The 13,503-nt window shown below is 39.6% G+C and overlaps 1 protein-coding gene across 1 annotated transcript in view; it reads left to right on the top strand.

The window, feature by feature from the left end:
* The first annotated feature begins 757 nt into the window (after nt 1–757).
* The window catches only part of LOC126212624 (ankyrin repeat, SAM and basic leucine zipper domain-containing protein 1-like), a 46,281-nt gene continuing 33,535 nt past the window's right edge, over nt 758–13,503 (top strand). The window contains exon 1 of the mRNA XM_049940052.1: nt 758–852. Within this exon, the coding sequence (XP_049796009.1) occupies nt 758–852 (95 nt within the window). The remainder of the gene's footprint in view (nt 853–13,503) is intronic.

The raw sequence follows: 13,503 nt of genomic DNA, 5'->3' as shown, positions 1-13,503 counted from the left end.
AAAAAATTTAGAGATAACGTCTTTGTCGCATCTGGAGCTTGTACTCCAAATGAAATGTGCTGAAAGGAAAGGAACTCTTGAAAATGTTATTACTAAAGATTTGCAGTTACTCACCAATGGCATCAGTCTGACAGAAAGGGTGTGATACTGCTGGAACTGACTGATGACAGATAACATTTATCAACTGTCGCTGGAGACAGGTGTGGCTGTCACTCGTAGAAGTGTCAGTAGTCACCTGTATGCTGAAAGGGCTGCTCCGCGTTGCCGTGTTTCAGAATCGTCCGCAATGGAAGCAGTTAAGGACGTGACGGAGGCAGTGACTGTGGACCTGGGTGCACTCCTGGACGCCGGGGACGACGCCATGGTGATACTCGAGGCAGGTGACACGAGGCTGGTGGCACACAGGGCCGTCCTGGTGGACAAGAGCCCAGTGTTGGCAGCCATGTTCGCGCACGACACCCTCGAGAGGAGCACCAGCGTGGTGAGGATTGCCGATGTGGGGGGCCCGGTGCTGAGGCAGCTGGTCTCCTACCTGTACACCCTGTGGGCCCCCCAGCTGCCCGGCACGGCCCCCCAGCTGCTGGCCGCAGCAGATAAGTACGGGGCGTCGGGGCTGAAGGCGGAGTGCGAGCGGCAGGTGGTCGCTGAGTTGACCGTGGAGACCGCGGCAGCGACAGCTGTCCTTGCAGTCCGCCACTCCTGCAGTGACCTCAGGCGCACCGCCATCGAATTTATTAAGGCACATACCCATGAGGTGATGGCCACTCAGGGGTGGGCAGATGCGATGCTTCATCAACCTAAAGACTTTATCGAAGTGAGCCGATTGCTGTATGATCCACCACCACAAATCGGGTAAGTGTGAGCCAACCCACTGATTCGTGTCTCTCGGTTCTAGGTGTGTGTATTTCCAACTGTATAATTTTTCCCACTGAATTTTCGTAGATGTGTGTCTGCTGCAAAATACACCGTCATAGACAGTCATTTCACGACAGCTCACAATGCTATCATTACCCTCGTGTAGCAGTTTCAGTGAACCCCTAAACTGAACAGTGTTCATTACCAGGTATGTTAGCTAACAAAAATCATCAAAGAGCCAGTTTGTAGGCATTATATTGAACTAGATGTATAGAGAAAATGGTTGTTTAGGTTTTAGCATCAACTGTCATGACAGAGGGTACACTCACTGTGTGAATAGATCATGACCCAGACTGCTGTGGACACAAAGCTGTATTGCCCAGCACAGGCTCCGATGCAGTGATGGGTGTAGTTTGCAACTGGCAGCCTGTACTGGTTGCTGTAAGCCTGTTCACATAAAGTAGTGTTCAAAGTTGTTCAGTGCCTCTGTCGCTGATGACAATGAGACACCTTTGAATAGTGTCACCCTGCATTAAGATGACGACAAAGTAAGTCACTTACAATCGACACATCGAGCAAGGTAGTGTACTGCAGAATGATTATAGAGGATGGTGGCAACATTTTTACAAATTTAGATTGCTGATGTTGACCTGTGGAATTTTCGTCATGTAGAAAAGAAAATTATCAGAGTATTCACTATTCACACCTCAGTACTACAGCTTTGTCTCTGTTGCATAGTTTGTCTGTCACCTATTTCTGTGTGCAGGCCATGTCAGCAAGTATCCCAACATAATTCTTCGTTCTCTCCAAATCGAAACAGTACATAAGGGATTTTAATTGCTGTAAGGGAATGTTGTTGTTGTCATCTTCAGTCCTGAGACTGGTTTGATGCAGCTCTCCATGCTACTCTATCCTGTGCAACCTTCTTCGCCTCCCAGTACTTACTGCAACCTACATCCTTCTGAATCTGCTTAATGTATGCATCTCTTGGTCTCCCTCTACGATTTTTACCCTCCACGCTGCCCTCCAATGCTTAATTTGTGATCCCTTGATGCCTCAGAACATGTCTTACCAACCGATCCCTTCTTCTGTTCAAGTAGTGCCAGAAACTCCTCTTCTCCACAATTCTATTCAATACCTCCTCCTTAGTTATGTGATCTACCCATCTAATCTTCAGCATTCTTCTGTAGCACCACATTCAGAAAGCTTCTATTCTCTTCTTGTCCAAACTATTTATCGTCCATGTTTCACTTCCATACATGGCTACACTCCATACTTAAATGTATACTCAACGTTAACAAATTTCTCTTCTTCAGAAACGCTTTCCTTGTCATTGCCAGTCTACATTTTATATCCTCTCTACTGCGACCATCATCAGTTATTTTTCTCCCCAAACAGCAAAACTCATTTACTACTTTAAGCGTCTTGTTTCCTAACCTGATTCCTCAACAACACATGATTTAATTCTACTACATTCCATTATCCTCGTTTTGCTTTTGTTGACGTTCATCTTATATCCTCCTTTCGAGACACTGTCCATTCCGTTCAACTGCTCTTCCAAGTCCTTTGCTGTCTCTGACAGAATTACAATGTCATCGGCGAACCTCAAAGTTTTTATTTCTTCTCCATGGACTTTAATACCTACTCCGAATTTTTCTTTTGTTTCCTTTACTGTTACATAAAAGAACAATCGTCTGCTGTCACGGCTTGTATGGAAGGTGTTCAGAAAACTGGGTGAAGTAAGCATCGGTGCTCCGGTGTATGGCTGCTCACACCTCTCGCACCCTGGGACCACCTCACCAGACAAGCCAGTCCTCTAGGCAGTTCCGGCTGGTTGCCTAAAATTGAGTCTTCTCACCTCATTTTGTAGTCATCTCTATTCAGCCGTTAGATAAAGCTCACACAGTACTTCGATTTATTTCCTTCTGTGTGACACAGAATACCATGCTTTACTGCATCTTCAATGAACAGATATCCGACCCGTCTGCGTGTCTCGATTGCTCCATGGCTTTTCGATAGCCACCCAGTGAACACTACAGACTTTCATTCTACTGTGGCACACCTTATGACATTATCTGTCCCATCCATTGTTGTTGCTATTGTGCCTCTGATTTCTGTGGGCATTAAAGTCTCTCTGCGACCAGAGTTACCTGTATTCTGCACCATTTTACAATTGCATATGTTCATAGAAGTCTACTAGCTACTAACACTGATAAATTATCATTTATTTTTCATTTAGGTTTTAATACTTATGTAGTATTTTATGTGCTATTTGGCATATCAGAAATCTTGTGTTTCAGATGACACTATGTGCATTCCCTGAACCAATTGTAATGAACTTATAGCCGGTATTGTAAATCATTAAGTGTTTTTCTCTTTTATTCAATAAAGATTATCATAAAAATTCATGTTCCAAACAACCAACATACGACAATTGTTAGTTATGTTCTTGAAAAAAAAAATTGAAATGCAACACGTAAATATGTTTCTCTACATTACTCCAAACTCGTTCTGCACACTGTGGGAAATGACCAAGGTCCTAAGTTTGAAAAAGTTTTTGTTAATGGTAATCTTCTTACTAACAGTATTCTTTGTGTACATTTTACAAATTCTCTTGGTGATGTATATTAGATTCTTGTCATAATTAGTGGTCTTCACCTAGTTCACGGCCACATACTTCCCACATTATTGGGTGTCAGCTGCAGACACATATACATTATTTGGTTCTGGAACTGCCTTGGTCTGTCACTGATTCCACTTGCCCCCCACCACCACTCCCCCTCAAATTATACTTAGTGTCACACTCAAAACTTTATACACCACAGGTGCCTACTGTTTTAATAATAATTAAAATAAGATGTATAAAACCGCATGTAAGCAGAATTATTTTTTACTTCATACAGTGAAGTGATACAGTTTTTTTCCCATTTCTTGGGGAGGATATCTCAACCTCCCCCCCCCCCATGTATCCATGCCATGCCTTCTAGACATTTGATTCTCATGGAATTTACAATTCATGCCTACTGTATGTGGGTCCGCAGCTCGTGGTCGTGCGGTAGCGTTCTCGCTTCCCCCGCCTGGGCTCCCGGGTTAGATTGCCTGCGGGGTCAGGGATTTTCTCTGCCTCGTGATGACTGGGTGTTGTGTGCTGTCCTTAGGTTAGTCAGGTTTAAGTAGTTCTAAGTTCTAGGGGGACTGATGACCATAGATGTTAAGTCCCATAGTACTCAGAGCCATTTGAACCATTTACTGTATGTGGAGGACAAACTTAATTTTATTTCAGTACCAAGTTCACGGCACAACTTACGGACTACAGTATCACACACACACCACACACACACACACACACACACACACCACACACACACACACCACTAGAAATTATGCGAGGAAAAGTTCTGTGCTGACTGGGACTCTTAACCCTGTACATGCTACCACCACTGACTACACACCAAGAGGTGTTCACTGTCAAATACTTTTTCACCAGTCACTAGGAGTGGAATTTATAAATCTGAAATGATAGGCCAAAAAGTTCTGTGCCTGATTCAGAGTTGTAACCGGCACCAATTGTTATTGACGACATTGCATGCACAAATGCTAAAAATCATAATTGCTTTTCACCTATTACTTGCAGTGCGAATGCTACAACTTGAAATCACACAGTGAAAATTTTTGTACACAACTAGTGTTTAAAACCTGACACCTGTGCCTTTCATTGAAACCTGGATCACTATGGAATGTTGCAGACACAACAAAATGATGGAACTGTATCGTCCGAAAAGTGTTCAAAATGGCAGAAAGAGATACCTGAGTTAGATTCTCAGTTCAGCACCAACATTTTCAACATTGCAAGTTCAAATAAGTGTGCTGTGACTTTACATGATCATTGGTTCAGTAATGAAATAAAATTTCTGGTATAGGAAAGGTTGATGGTGAGCTTCTAATTGTCGGACTATGTTGTTTAACTGAACTCAACAGAAGCTAAGAGGGTCTTTTCATAGTTGTTTAGTGTTCGGCTGATCAGTGACTCGAACACAGAGCTTAATCATATGAAGCTAGAGTCATTTTAACAGACCACCAAACTCTCAGTCCAGTGCCATTGTTTTGTTGTTAACGAAGGATGCTTCTCACTGGATGAGCGTTCCCTTTCCCTGGAGGTTAATTACAGCCTTTACAAAACATTCTTTACCTTGTTAACCCGTAATCAACTTTCACTAGTGGCCTTACCTACCTAATGTGTACTTTCGACTTGATTTTGTAATCGATGAAATAAAAACACATAATTGTCAGCTGCCTTACTGGAATTATTGTAGCCTATGGAAATTTCTGCAGGAAATGTTTCTCCCACCTGAGCAGCTGTGATCTTGTAAGAGTTTAGGTTGCACAACACTAGAGCGTACAAAAAAACTCGGTGATAAGTATCAATCAAACTTCCAGAACATTCTCCGGGTACCTTTGTTGTATTAATAACTGCAGTAGTGTGGTATTGTGTCAAGGAAAGTTAATCATTTTCTAGTTCTTTATTTTTGTGCTAGGTGTGTATAATTTTACTAAAAGAAGAGATGCATTTGATTTATAAGGAAGTCAATCATAGGCAGTCGCTGTTGTTCTGAGAATGGGTCCATTGTTATTCTCGAAGTGGATTCCTTTCGTTATAATTTCTGAAGAAATTTTACTTTGAGGTGGTACTAAGCAGCTCTGTTTATCGAATATAATGTTTTTTTGAAGAGGTCATTCATTATTGTAGTTTCTTCTGTTATTATTAACACCACCGGTCTTGGCAAAGACGAGGCTTGTCTTCAGTAAATGTAGCTTATGTAGCACAGATAATCCCTCCATATAAATTCCATGTGGAAAAAGGAGGCCTAAAAGTGTACCGTGCAAGTGTGTAAGGAAGTCCATAATTTTTTCTCATGTAGCCTAAAAGGACCACCCATAATTTAACTGAAACAAGTAGATTCATGCATAAGATCATAGAGATTTTGTTCTACATGTTCTCCCACAGGTTGCAATAAGTTTAGTTATCAACCATAATTTTTTATTTGAATTTATAAATTTTTTCTTGGAGTGACTTATTGAATGTTGTACACTTGACGGTCATAAAGATTTTTGTTTAAGCCTTCGAAAATGGTGCACGAAGTATTTTGTGCGTGTATGTGGTAAGTGCGCTGAACAAATCATATCAGAAAATAATTTTCTCATTTTGAGTTAGTTTGTCTTGATGTGGTGGTTTACCAGTATGGCCCAATTGATTACTGGCAAACGTCATGAAATGAAATGTGACCAGTTAACCATCATGCAACACCTTAATTCAATAGCAAATATTGCGGAAGAAAGAAAGAAGTAATTTAGTGTTTAACGTCCTATCGACTGCAAGACCATAAGAGACAAAGCAGAATCTACAGCACTCAAATGTGGGAAAGGAAATAGATAGTGGAATTTCAAGGGAAAGGTCACAGCATTTGCATTGATCAGCTTAAGAAAAAAAAGGGAAATGTAAACCAGGATGGTTGGATGGACATTTGAGCCATTGGGCCTTAACTTGATAAAATGAAAATGTTTGGTCCTGAGAAAAAATGTACAGTCAGAGGCTACTGTGTCCTTAGAATGTAACAGTATGCATCTGGTGTGACAAAGGTCTTTTGTGCTAAGAAATTGTTCCCAGGGATATGTCCATAGTAGTTAGCATCTGTTGTATTCGTGGTTGTGTGCAGATAATTTCATTGTGTCATTTGAAATAGTAATACGTGCTCATCAAACCAAAGGAGAAAAGTAATTTTGATTTTTATCGCCTCTACGTGTCTTGTCAACAATGACAGGTGGTGTTGATTTCAACTGTGTCACACACAACTTTTCAAGCCATCATTTCAAGTTAAGACATGTCACTCATAGCAACTGGCAAAAAGGAATTCGATAATAAACATTTTCTTGTGTGCAGTCAACAACGATGATGCATTCAGGCATGCAGCATGCAGGCTTAGATTTCCACTCCACACAGAAGTTTCCGTTAAGTTATTTCTGTTTCAGACATGTGCACATCTTGCTACAGCTAAACTAAGCAGATGTTTAATGTGTATTTGTGGTTAGAAAACAATGATAGGTGCTGGATTCAAATCCCAGTAAAGGTACAAAATACTTTCTCAACATTTCAGATTCGCATCTTGCTATATTTGGATATGTAATGTATTATTGCCCTTAGTTAACAATCCTATTACTTGCTGGGTTTGAATCATCTAACACAAAACTTTATGCTACGTCATTTCAACATTTGCACACACATGCTTACATGTGGCCAAAATGATATTTAAGATCTTTCATACTTACTTAACAGAGGCAATAGTTGCTTAATTGGAATCCTGGATGCTAGTCTAATACAAATGTCTTCGTCATGTAATTTCAAGTTGAAACTTAGTTTCTGGAATGTCATTTATTGCAATAAACTTGAGTTCACAAGTGCTGGAGACTGTCACCTAATTATACCAGGTTTCGTGATATTTACATTATCGTGACATTAGTCTGATTGTGGACTCAGTATTACAGATCAATTTCTTCAAGTAGTGTCTCGTAGTAACCATTTTGTAGAGTTAAATGCCCGTACCGAAAAGAGATCGGAGGGACTGTAAGACTGTAACATTATGTGGGTGCATACAATTTAGGTGGAGTGGAATTCAGGCCGTTTGTATAGTCATTCATTTGTATTAACGGGAGCCCTGTCCCCATATGTGGCACATGTCGTCCATATAGTTGCCAGTGTGTGGATGGTCCCTCAGCAGTGCTGGCCATAGGGAGGCACCCCCACATCCCCACGAGGAAACGCCAGCCAGCTCACACCCTGCCTCTCTCTGTATGTGCAGCTCACCAGTCGTTACAGAGCTGAGTACCACAACCAGAACCACCACCACCTCCGCCGCTGCCACCACCTCTGCCAGCGCACCTCGCCAGACACCTGCTGCTGCGCGGCCCACGACTCCTCCACCTGATGAGGCCACTGTCTCTCAAATGCGATGAGTTCCCTCAACACACACACACACACACACACACACACACACACACCATTATATGGTAGATCAGACATCAATACTGAAAAGCATCAGAACATACATTCATGGGTGGTATCCTCAGGACTAGATCATAGTATCATGGGAGAGAGGTTAATTAAGAATAGGTTGGTAGAGAAAATAGCTATTGTCAACAGTTCAGTGACTTATTCTCAAGATCAGCGAACCAATGCCAACAATAATTCATGCAATGTCATCCACAGAAAATTTAGTGGCAGGTGGAGTATGAGTGCACTGAATGTGTAACACTATGTCAAATGAGATAATTGTATGTTACTCTGGATGTATTGGAATGGTCTAGCAGAGGTTACACATAGACACACATTTATGAGACCATTTTTGGTTCTCGTCAGGAATGAGACAGGAAAAACAACCCAATAATTTGCTATAAAGTTTCTGTTAGTAACAAAAATACTCTCTGCAAGCACCAACCAGAAGCAAACATCAGCAGAGCCTTAGTGTGTCAGCGTGTGGTCCACCTTGGTTGCCCCACTGCTGTAACAGCCAGTCCCAGTAACCACAGACATGCAAAACAGAAACTCTGCCTCCTGTTGACAATGTGTCTGTCTGTGTGAGCAACAGATTTGCAGTGCCATGAGCACCCAGAATCCAGTCATTTGTGGTATGCGTTCCTCTCTCTGTCTTTCCCTTCAGTTTTTAACCTCAACAACAACCTCTAGTGCCACAGCAGTTATTCCCTGATGCCTTCAAATATAATTTACCATGCTGACCCTCGTACTTGTCACAGTTTTCCACATACCACACTATCCTTACCTGTTCTGCACAGACATTCCACAGTTCTTCTGTTATGAGTTCACCTAGTTTAAACATCCTTCTATAGCACCGAATTTAGAATGCTCCGATTCCCCTCTTGTTTTTTTCCATAATCCATGATTAATTTTTATGTAGTACTGTGCTCCAAATATACATTAAGGGACATCCAATACAAATTAAGGCCTATCCTTGGTATTAGTAACTTTGTTTTACAAGGAATCTCCTGCTTTTCCATGCAACATTACTCCTTATAACGATCATGCTCTGTCCCTCAGTGTAAATTAGCTTCACGTGTAATAGTCACTACAAGCAGTCTACTGTGTGGTCCTTAATTCTGATGTAAACTTTGCAACCAATGTTATTTCTGCTACTCCGCAGTACTTTCCTCTTTCTTCCATTCATTAATCCTGATTTAGTGTTCATTCAACTATTTATTACATTCATCAACTCTGGTGATTCATTCGGACTTTCAGTGAACACAGAAATATCACCAGTGAATTTTATTAAACAAAATTGTTTTCACCTTCAGTTTTAATTAAATTCCTGGAAGTTTCTTCAATTCCACCAATGATTCTTCAGTGTTCATCTGAACATTTGTGGATACTACCTGCATCTTTATCTTTAATCATCTTTGATTCAGAGTACCAATTCTTGTTGATTCTTGCTCATATTCTATGTTATCTGCTGTACCATATACGTACCTTTTAGAGAAAAAAATTCACTGTTTCATGCTGTCAAATGTCATGTAAAGATGTACAAATCCAATAAATGTCTCTTGATTTTTCTCACATATTCCTGCCACTACAAGGTTGAAGGTCAAGTTGACCTCCCTGGATCCATTACTCCAAATTTAGCATCCTCAAACAGATCATCAGCTTTGTCTTCCATTCTTCTGGATGTTGTTATTTTTGTCAGTAAGTTTTATTCATGAGCTGTTTAGCTCATTGTGCGTAAGCTATCGCACTTACCAGCACTTGGTCACTTCTGTAGTGTTTGGATGTCTTTTTCTGGCTGTCTGTTGTTATGAATTGTCTCTCATCGATTATATAGACGAACGTGAAAATTTGTTTGATCGCCATTCATTATCACATTATCTAGAGCCTCATAGAAGTTAAAATTCACGTTCCATTCCTGTGTACTTCAGTATCCTATTTATTTACACACTGAATTCATGTAACAACTCTCTTAAAATTTACTTCACTCATTGTCATAACTAAATTGTGATCTGACTGTACATCTGGTCCTGGGTACACCTTAAAATCCAATACCTGATTCTATAATGTGTGTCTGGTTGTGACGTACTCCAGCTGGAAATGTCTTTACCAACTAAAGCTCTGCCTCCCGTCTTAAGAGCTGAAAATGCCAAGATACCGAAGCAGCCATACAAATGTCACAGGGCACAGCCTTGCAGCAAGTCAGCCATCCACATGTGGTGGAATGGTGCAGGAGGGCTCCTCCAAAGGGAGTGCTTGTAATGGTAACACCGACCACCATAAATGGCAGTCAGTGATTACATTAAACCTCTATGAGGAATTTCTGAGAAAGTTGTGACCATGAGATAACCTAATGGGAACAGAACAAACAATCTGTTTGACTGGGATTCATTTCCAAAACACTCCAGCAGAGTATAACCAACACTAAACAGGTGGGTGAGGAACAGATGTTCTCCAGCACAAAAGCAAGTCATAATATTTCGTATTAATATCAGTTGCCAGCCTAATTAGGAATTTTTGTCAAACAATGTAATAAAGCTCAAGGCAGTGGTAAGACTAACCTAACTTTCCTTAACACCTTCTAAACTCTTTCTTGACATCTGTTCGTGCTACAACACAGTAACCTAACCTTGCAGATAAATGTAGTACTAACTTGGAAGTGAAGACAATGTACCTTGAATGAACTACATGCAGCAGTTAATACAACCAGTCACCAACACACATGATACTAAACAGGGCAGAGCATGAAATGATTCTGATTTAAATCAGGGTTTATTATGATCATACTCTATAACATCATTGCTTAGTACAATGTCTCTATGCCATTATATGAACCAGCTTGCATTAAAATAGCTAACATAGTAAATATTTCTTTCTTGAGCTCAGTTTGAAGCAATTAAACAGAAAGCAAATCTAACTACACTGGCTCTGGAGGGACCTTTGCTTTGCTTCATTAACCAACTAGCCTAGCACATGAGGGCTCTTAAACTTTCATGGCTTGATGAACCATGCTCATTAACAAAACTACACAAGTGTGTATGGGAAAATCTCATGAATAATTATTCATTAAGTGAAGCACAACAAGCTATAACTCTTCAAAAAACAAATGTGCTTAGGAAAGCAGTCTTTTTAACCTTCTCAAAATATGGTTGACTGTGCAAATGCCAACACAATTTTAAATTCAAGTTCAAACACCTTCTCATAAAATGAACAGTGATAAAGCTTTGTAATTCTGATCAAAGTGGATAATTAATAATCTTTTTTACTTCTGTTCAATATTATTATTCTTTTAACTAATAACTTTACTATTTACTGATACCTTTTTAAGTAAGGCAAATTATTTGAGAAAATGATTGCAGATCGGTTTAAAAATGCATTGGCAGTGTACATTTCTCAAACTATAAAACTGAACTTTAAACACAACTCCACACATTAGAAAGCAATCACAACTATTTTTACAGCTGCTGAATAGTCTTTTCACAATAAAGTAGCACACTTGGAATTAAATTCACTAGGATAGGATTCCTGGTGAAGTTTGTGATTTGGGATAATCACAGGTGCAAGATAGAGCTTTTAGCAATACCACGATTATTATTAAAATCAACCAAATTTCACAAATACCTGGTCCATTTACAGAGTGCCAAATATAAACATTTTGGTGGAAGGCTGGTGGCACTGGTGGCGTGATTTGCAGCGGCTGTTAACATGGCGGCGATGTAGTCATGGCAGTACTGTTGGCCTCGCCCTGTTATAGATCTTCTGAATTATATTTTTGCAGGGCCGAAAACAATGCCATAATAATGGTATCACCAAATGCAGCACCAGAGGTCCATAAATAATGCTCTTAGCTCCTCTGCCTCAAAACTGCAAGAACATTAGCCACAATGTTCCGCTACTGCTATCGAGATGTTAACCACAGCAGTGGTCAGGCCCGATTCCTTACTCGTTGCAAAGGACACATTTCAGCTCACGCTAACCACTCCTTTTCCATTCTGCCAGGCTACTTCCGTAGCTGCAGGGATTCCCCACATTTTTTACATTCAACCCTGCATTCGCTAACTATGGACCAAGTCATTTACAGTACATTATATAATAATTATTCCAGCAGTTATTTACATTAACAAGCTTAATTTAAACTTTGTTCCAAAAGTTCACATAACTGAAATATGTATATATTATCAAAGAATTTCCATGACAGATAAAACACTCTACATATGACAGATACAGCACTCTACATAAGCAACTCTACAAATAGAAGTATCAATACAAAGTAGGTCAAAAATGTTTGTTACATATGCCCCATGGTTCACTGAAGATTCCTGCTAGGCAAACAACACCACCGCCTGAATGGTACCAAGCAGTCGAAAATAATAATCACTTCATCCAGAGTTGAGCATGAAAAGAATACATTGCAAAACACATTAAAACACTATGCACTCTATACACTTAATTACCAAAACAAGACATAAGAAACATTATTCAATTATGTACACCTGTCATAACTGACTCTCATTTTGTGAAACTGTGAGTTGTGTAGTAAGCAAAATTTATCTGTATTGCCAAGAATATTGAGTAGCATTTTGTAAGCATTCAAGAAATGTAGGTACACACACGCAAGTATACCCCCTACAAATATCAAAAGCAATTTGACGTTGTACATGCAACACATCCTATAGCATGATTTTGAAGTTACAAAGGAGGAAACTATCAATGCTGATTCTAATAATAGTACTCCATTCTTTGATATTTACATAAACAAACATATTTAAACTGAACCTACTATTCTTTTCTTACTGCCTTTATTTGAAACACAGTCCCTCTTTGAAAACTGTAGCAAAACACATACAACACTAACAGATATGAAAATAAAATCATTTTGCTACCTGTAATAGCAACTTGCACTGCATTTAACAACATTAACAAATTACTTATCACATTAATGAATTGGCTGCCCATTTGGGTTTTGGCAGTCCATTACAGACGTAGTTTTTTTACCCCACTTTGGCAAGTCTTAAATGCTGCCCATTCTGTATTTAAGGCATTCCACATTTCTTTTCAATTTGGCAACATTTGCTTGTAGCCCTTTCAGTACAGGGTTTCACATATTTTACAACAGGTTTTAGAATCTGAAACTTCTAAGATAGTAACAGCAATTTTACATAGGTAACAACATTTTTATGTGAACATAAATTACAGTTAAATACAGTATAGTAGCTTCATAGGATAGATACATTATTTCATCTACAGCATAATATACATTTTTAGTCTGGTATGATTTCTTCATTTATTCATTCCTAGGTACATAGAGTTTGAGATCCACTACATTATGGACATCAAAGAGCTTCTTCGACTCTGGGTAGATTAAATAGTAGGGATTGTTGTGAGGTGTGTCTTGTACTGTGAATGGCCCATTATATATACATAAATTTAGAAATTTCGTGGTTAAGTTCACTTGATTATTCATGGGTCTTCAGAAGAACATAGTTTCCAATTTTGAACACGGCAAACTTCAGGTTGCTATTGTGCCTTTTAGATCTCGTTTCGGCTTTGTTTTTTCTTTTACCAAATCTTTCTTCTGGGATAATCCCAAATCTGTAAACGGT

Source organism: Schistocerca nitens, chromosome 11, assembly GCF_023898315.1.
Source record: "Schistocerca nitens isolate TAMUIC-IGC-003100 chromosome 11, iqSchNite1.1, whole genome shotgun sequence".
Lineage (NCBI taxonomy): Eukaryota > Metazoa > Arthropoda > Insecta > Orthoptera > Acrididae > Schistocerca > Schistocerca nitens.
The sequence above is the reverse complement of the archived record's forward strand: the minus strand, read 5'-3'. Positions and strand labels throughout refer to the sequence as shown.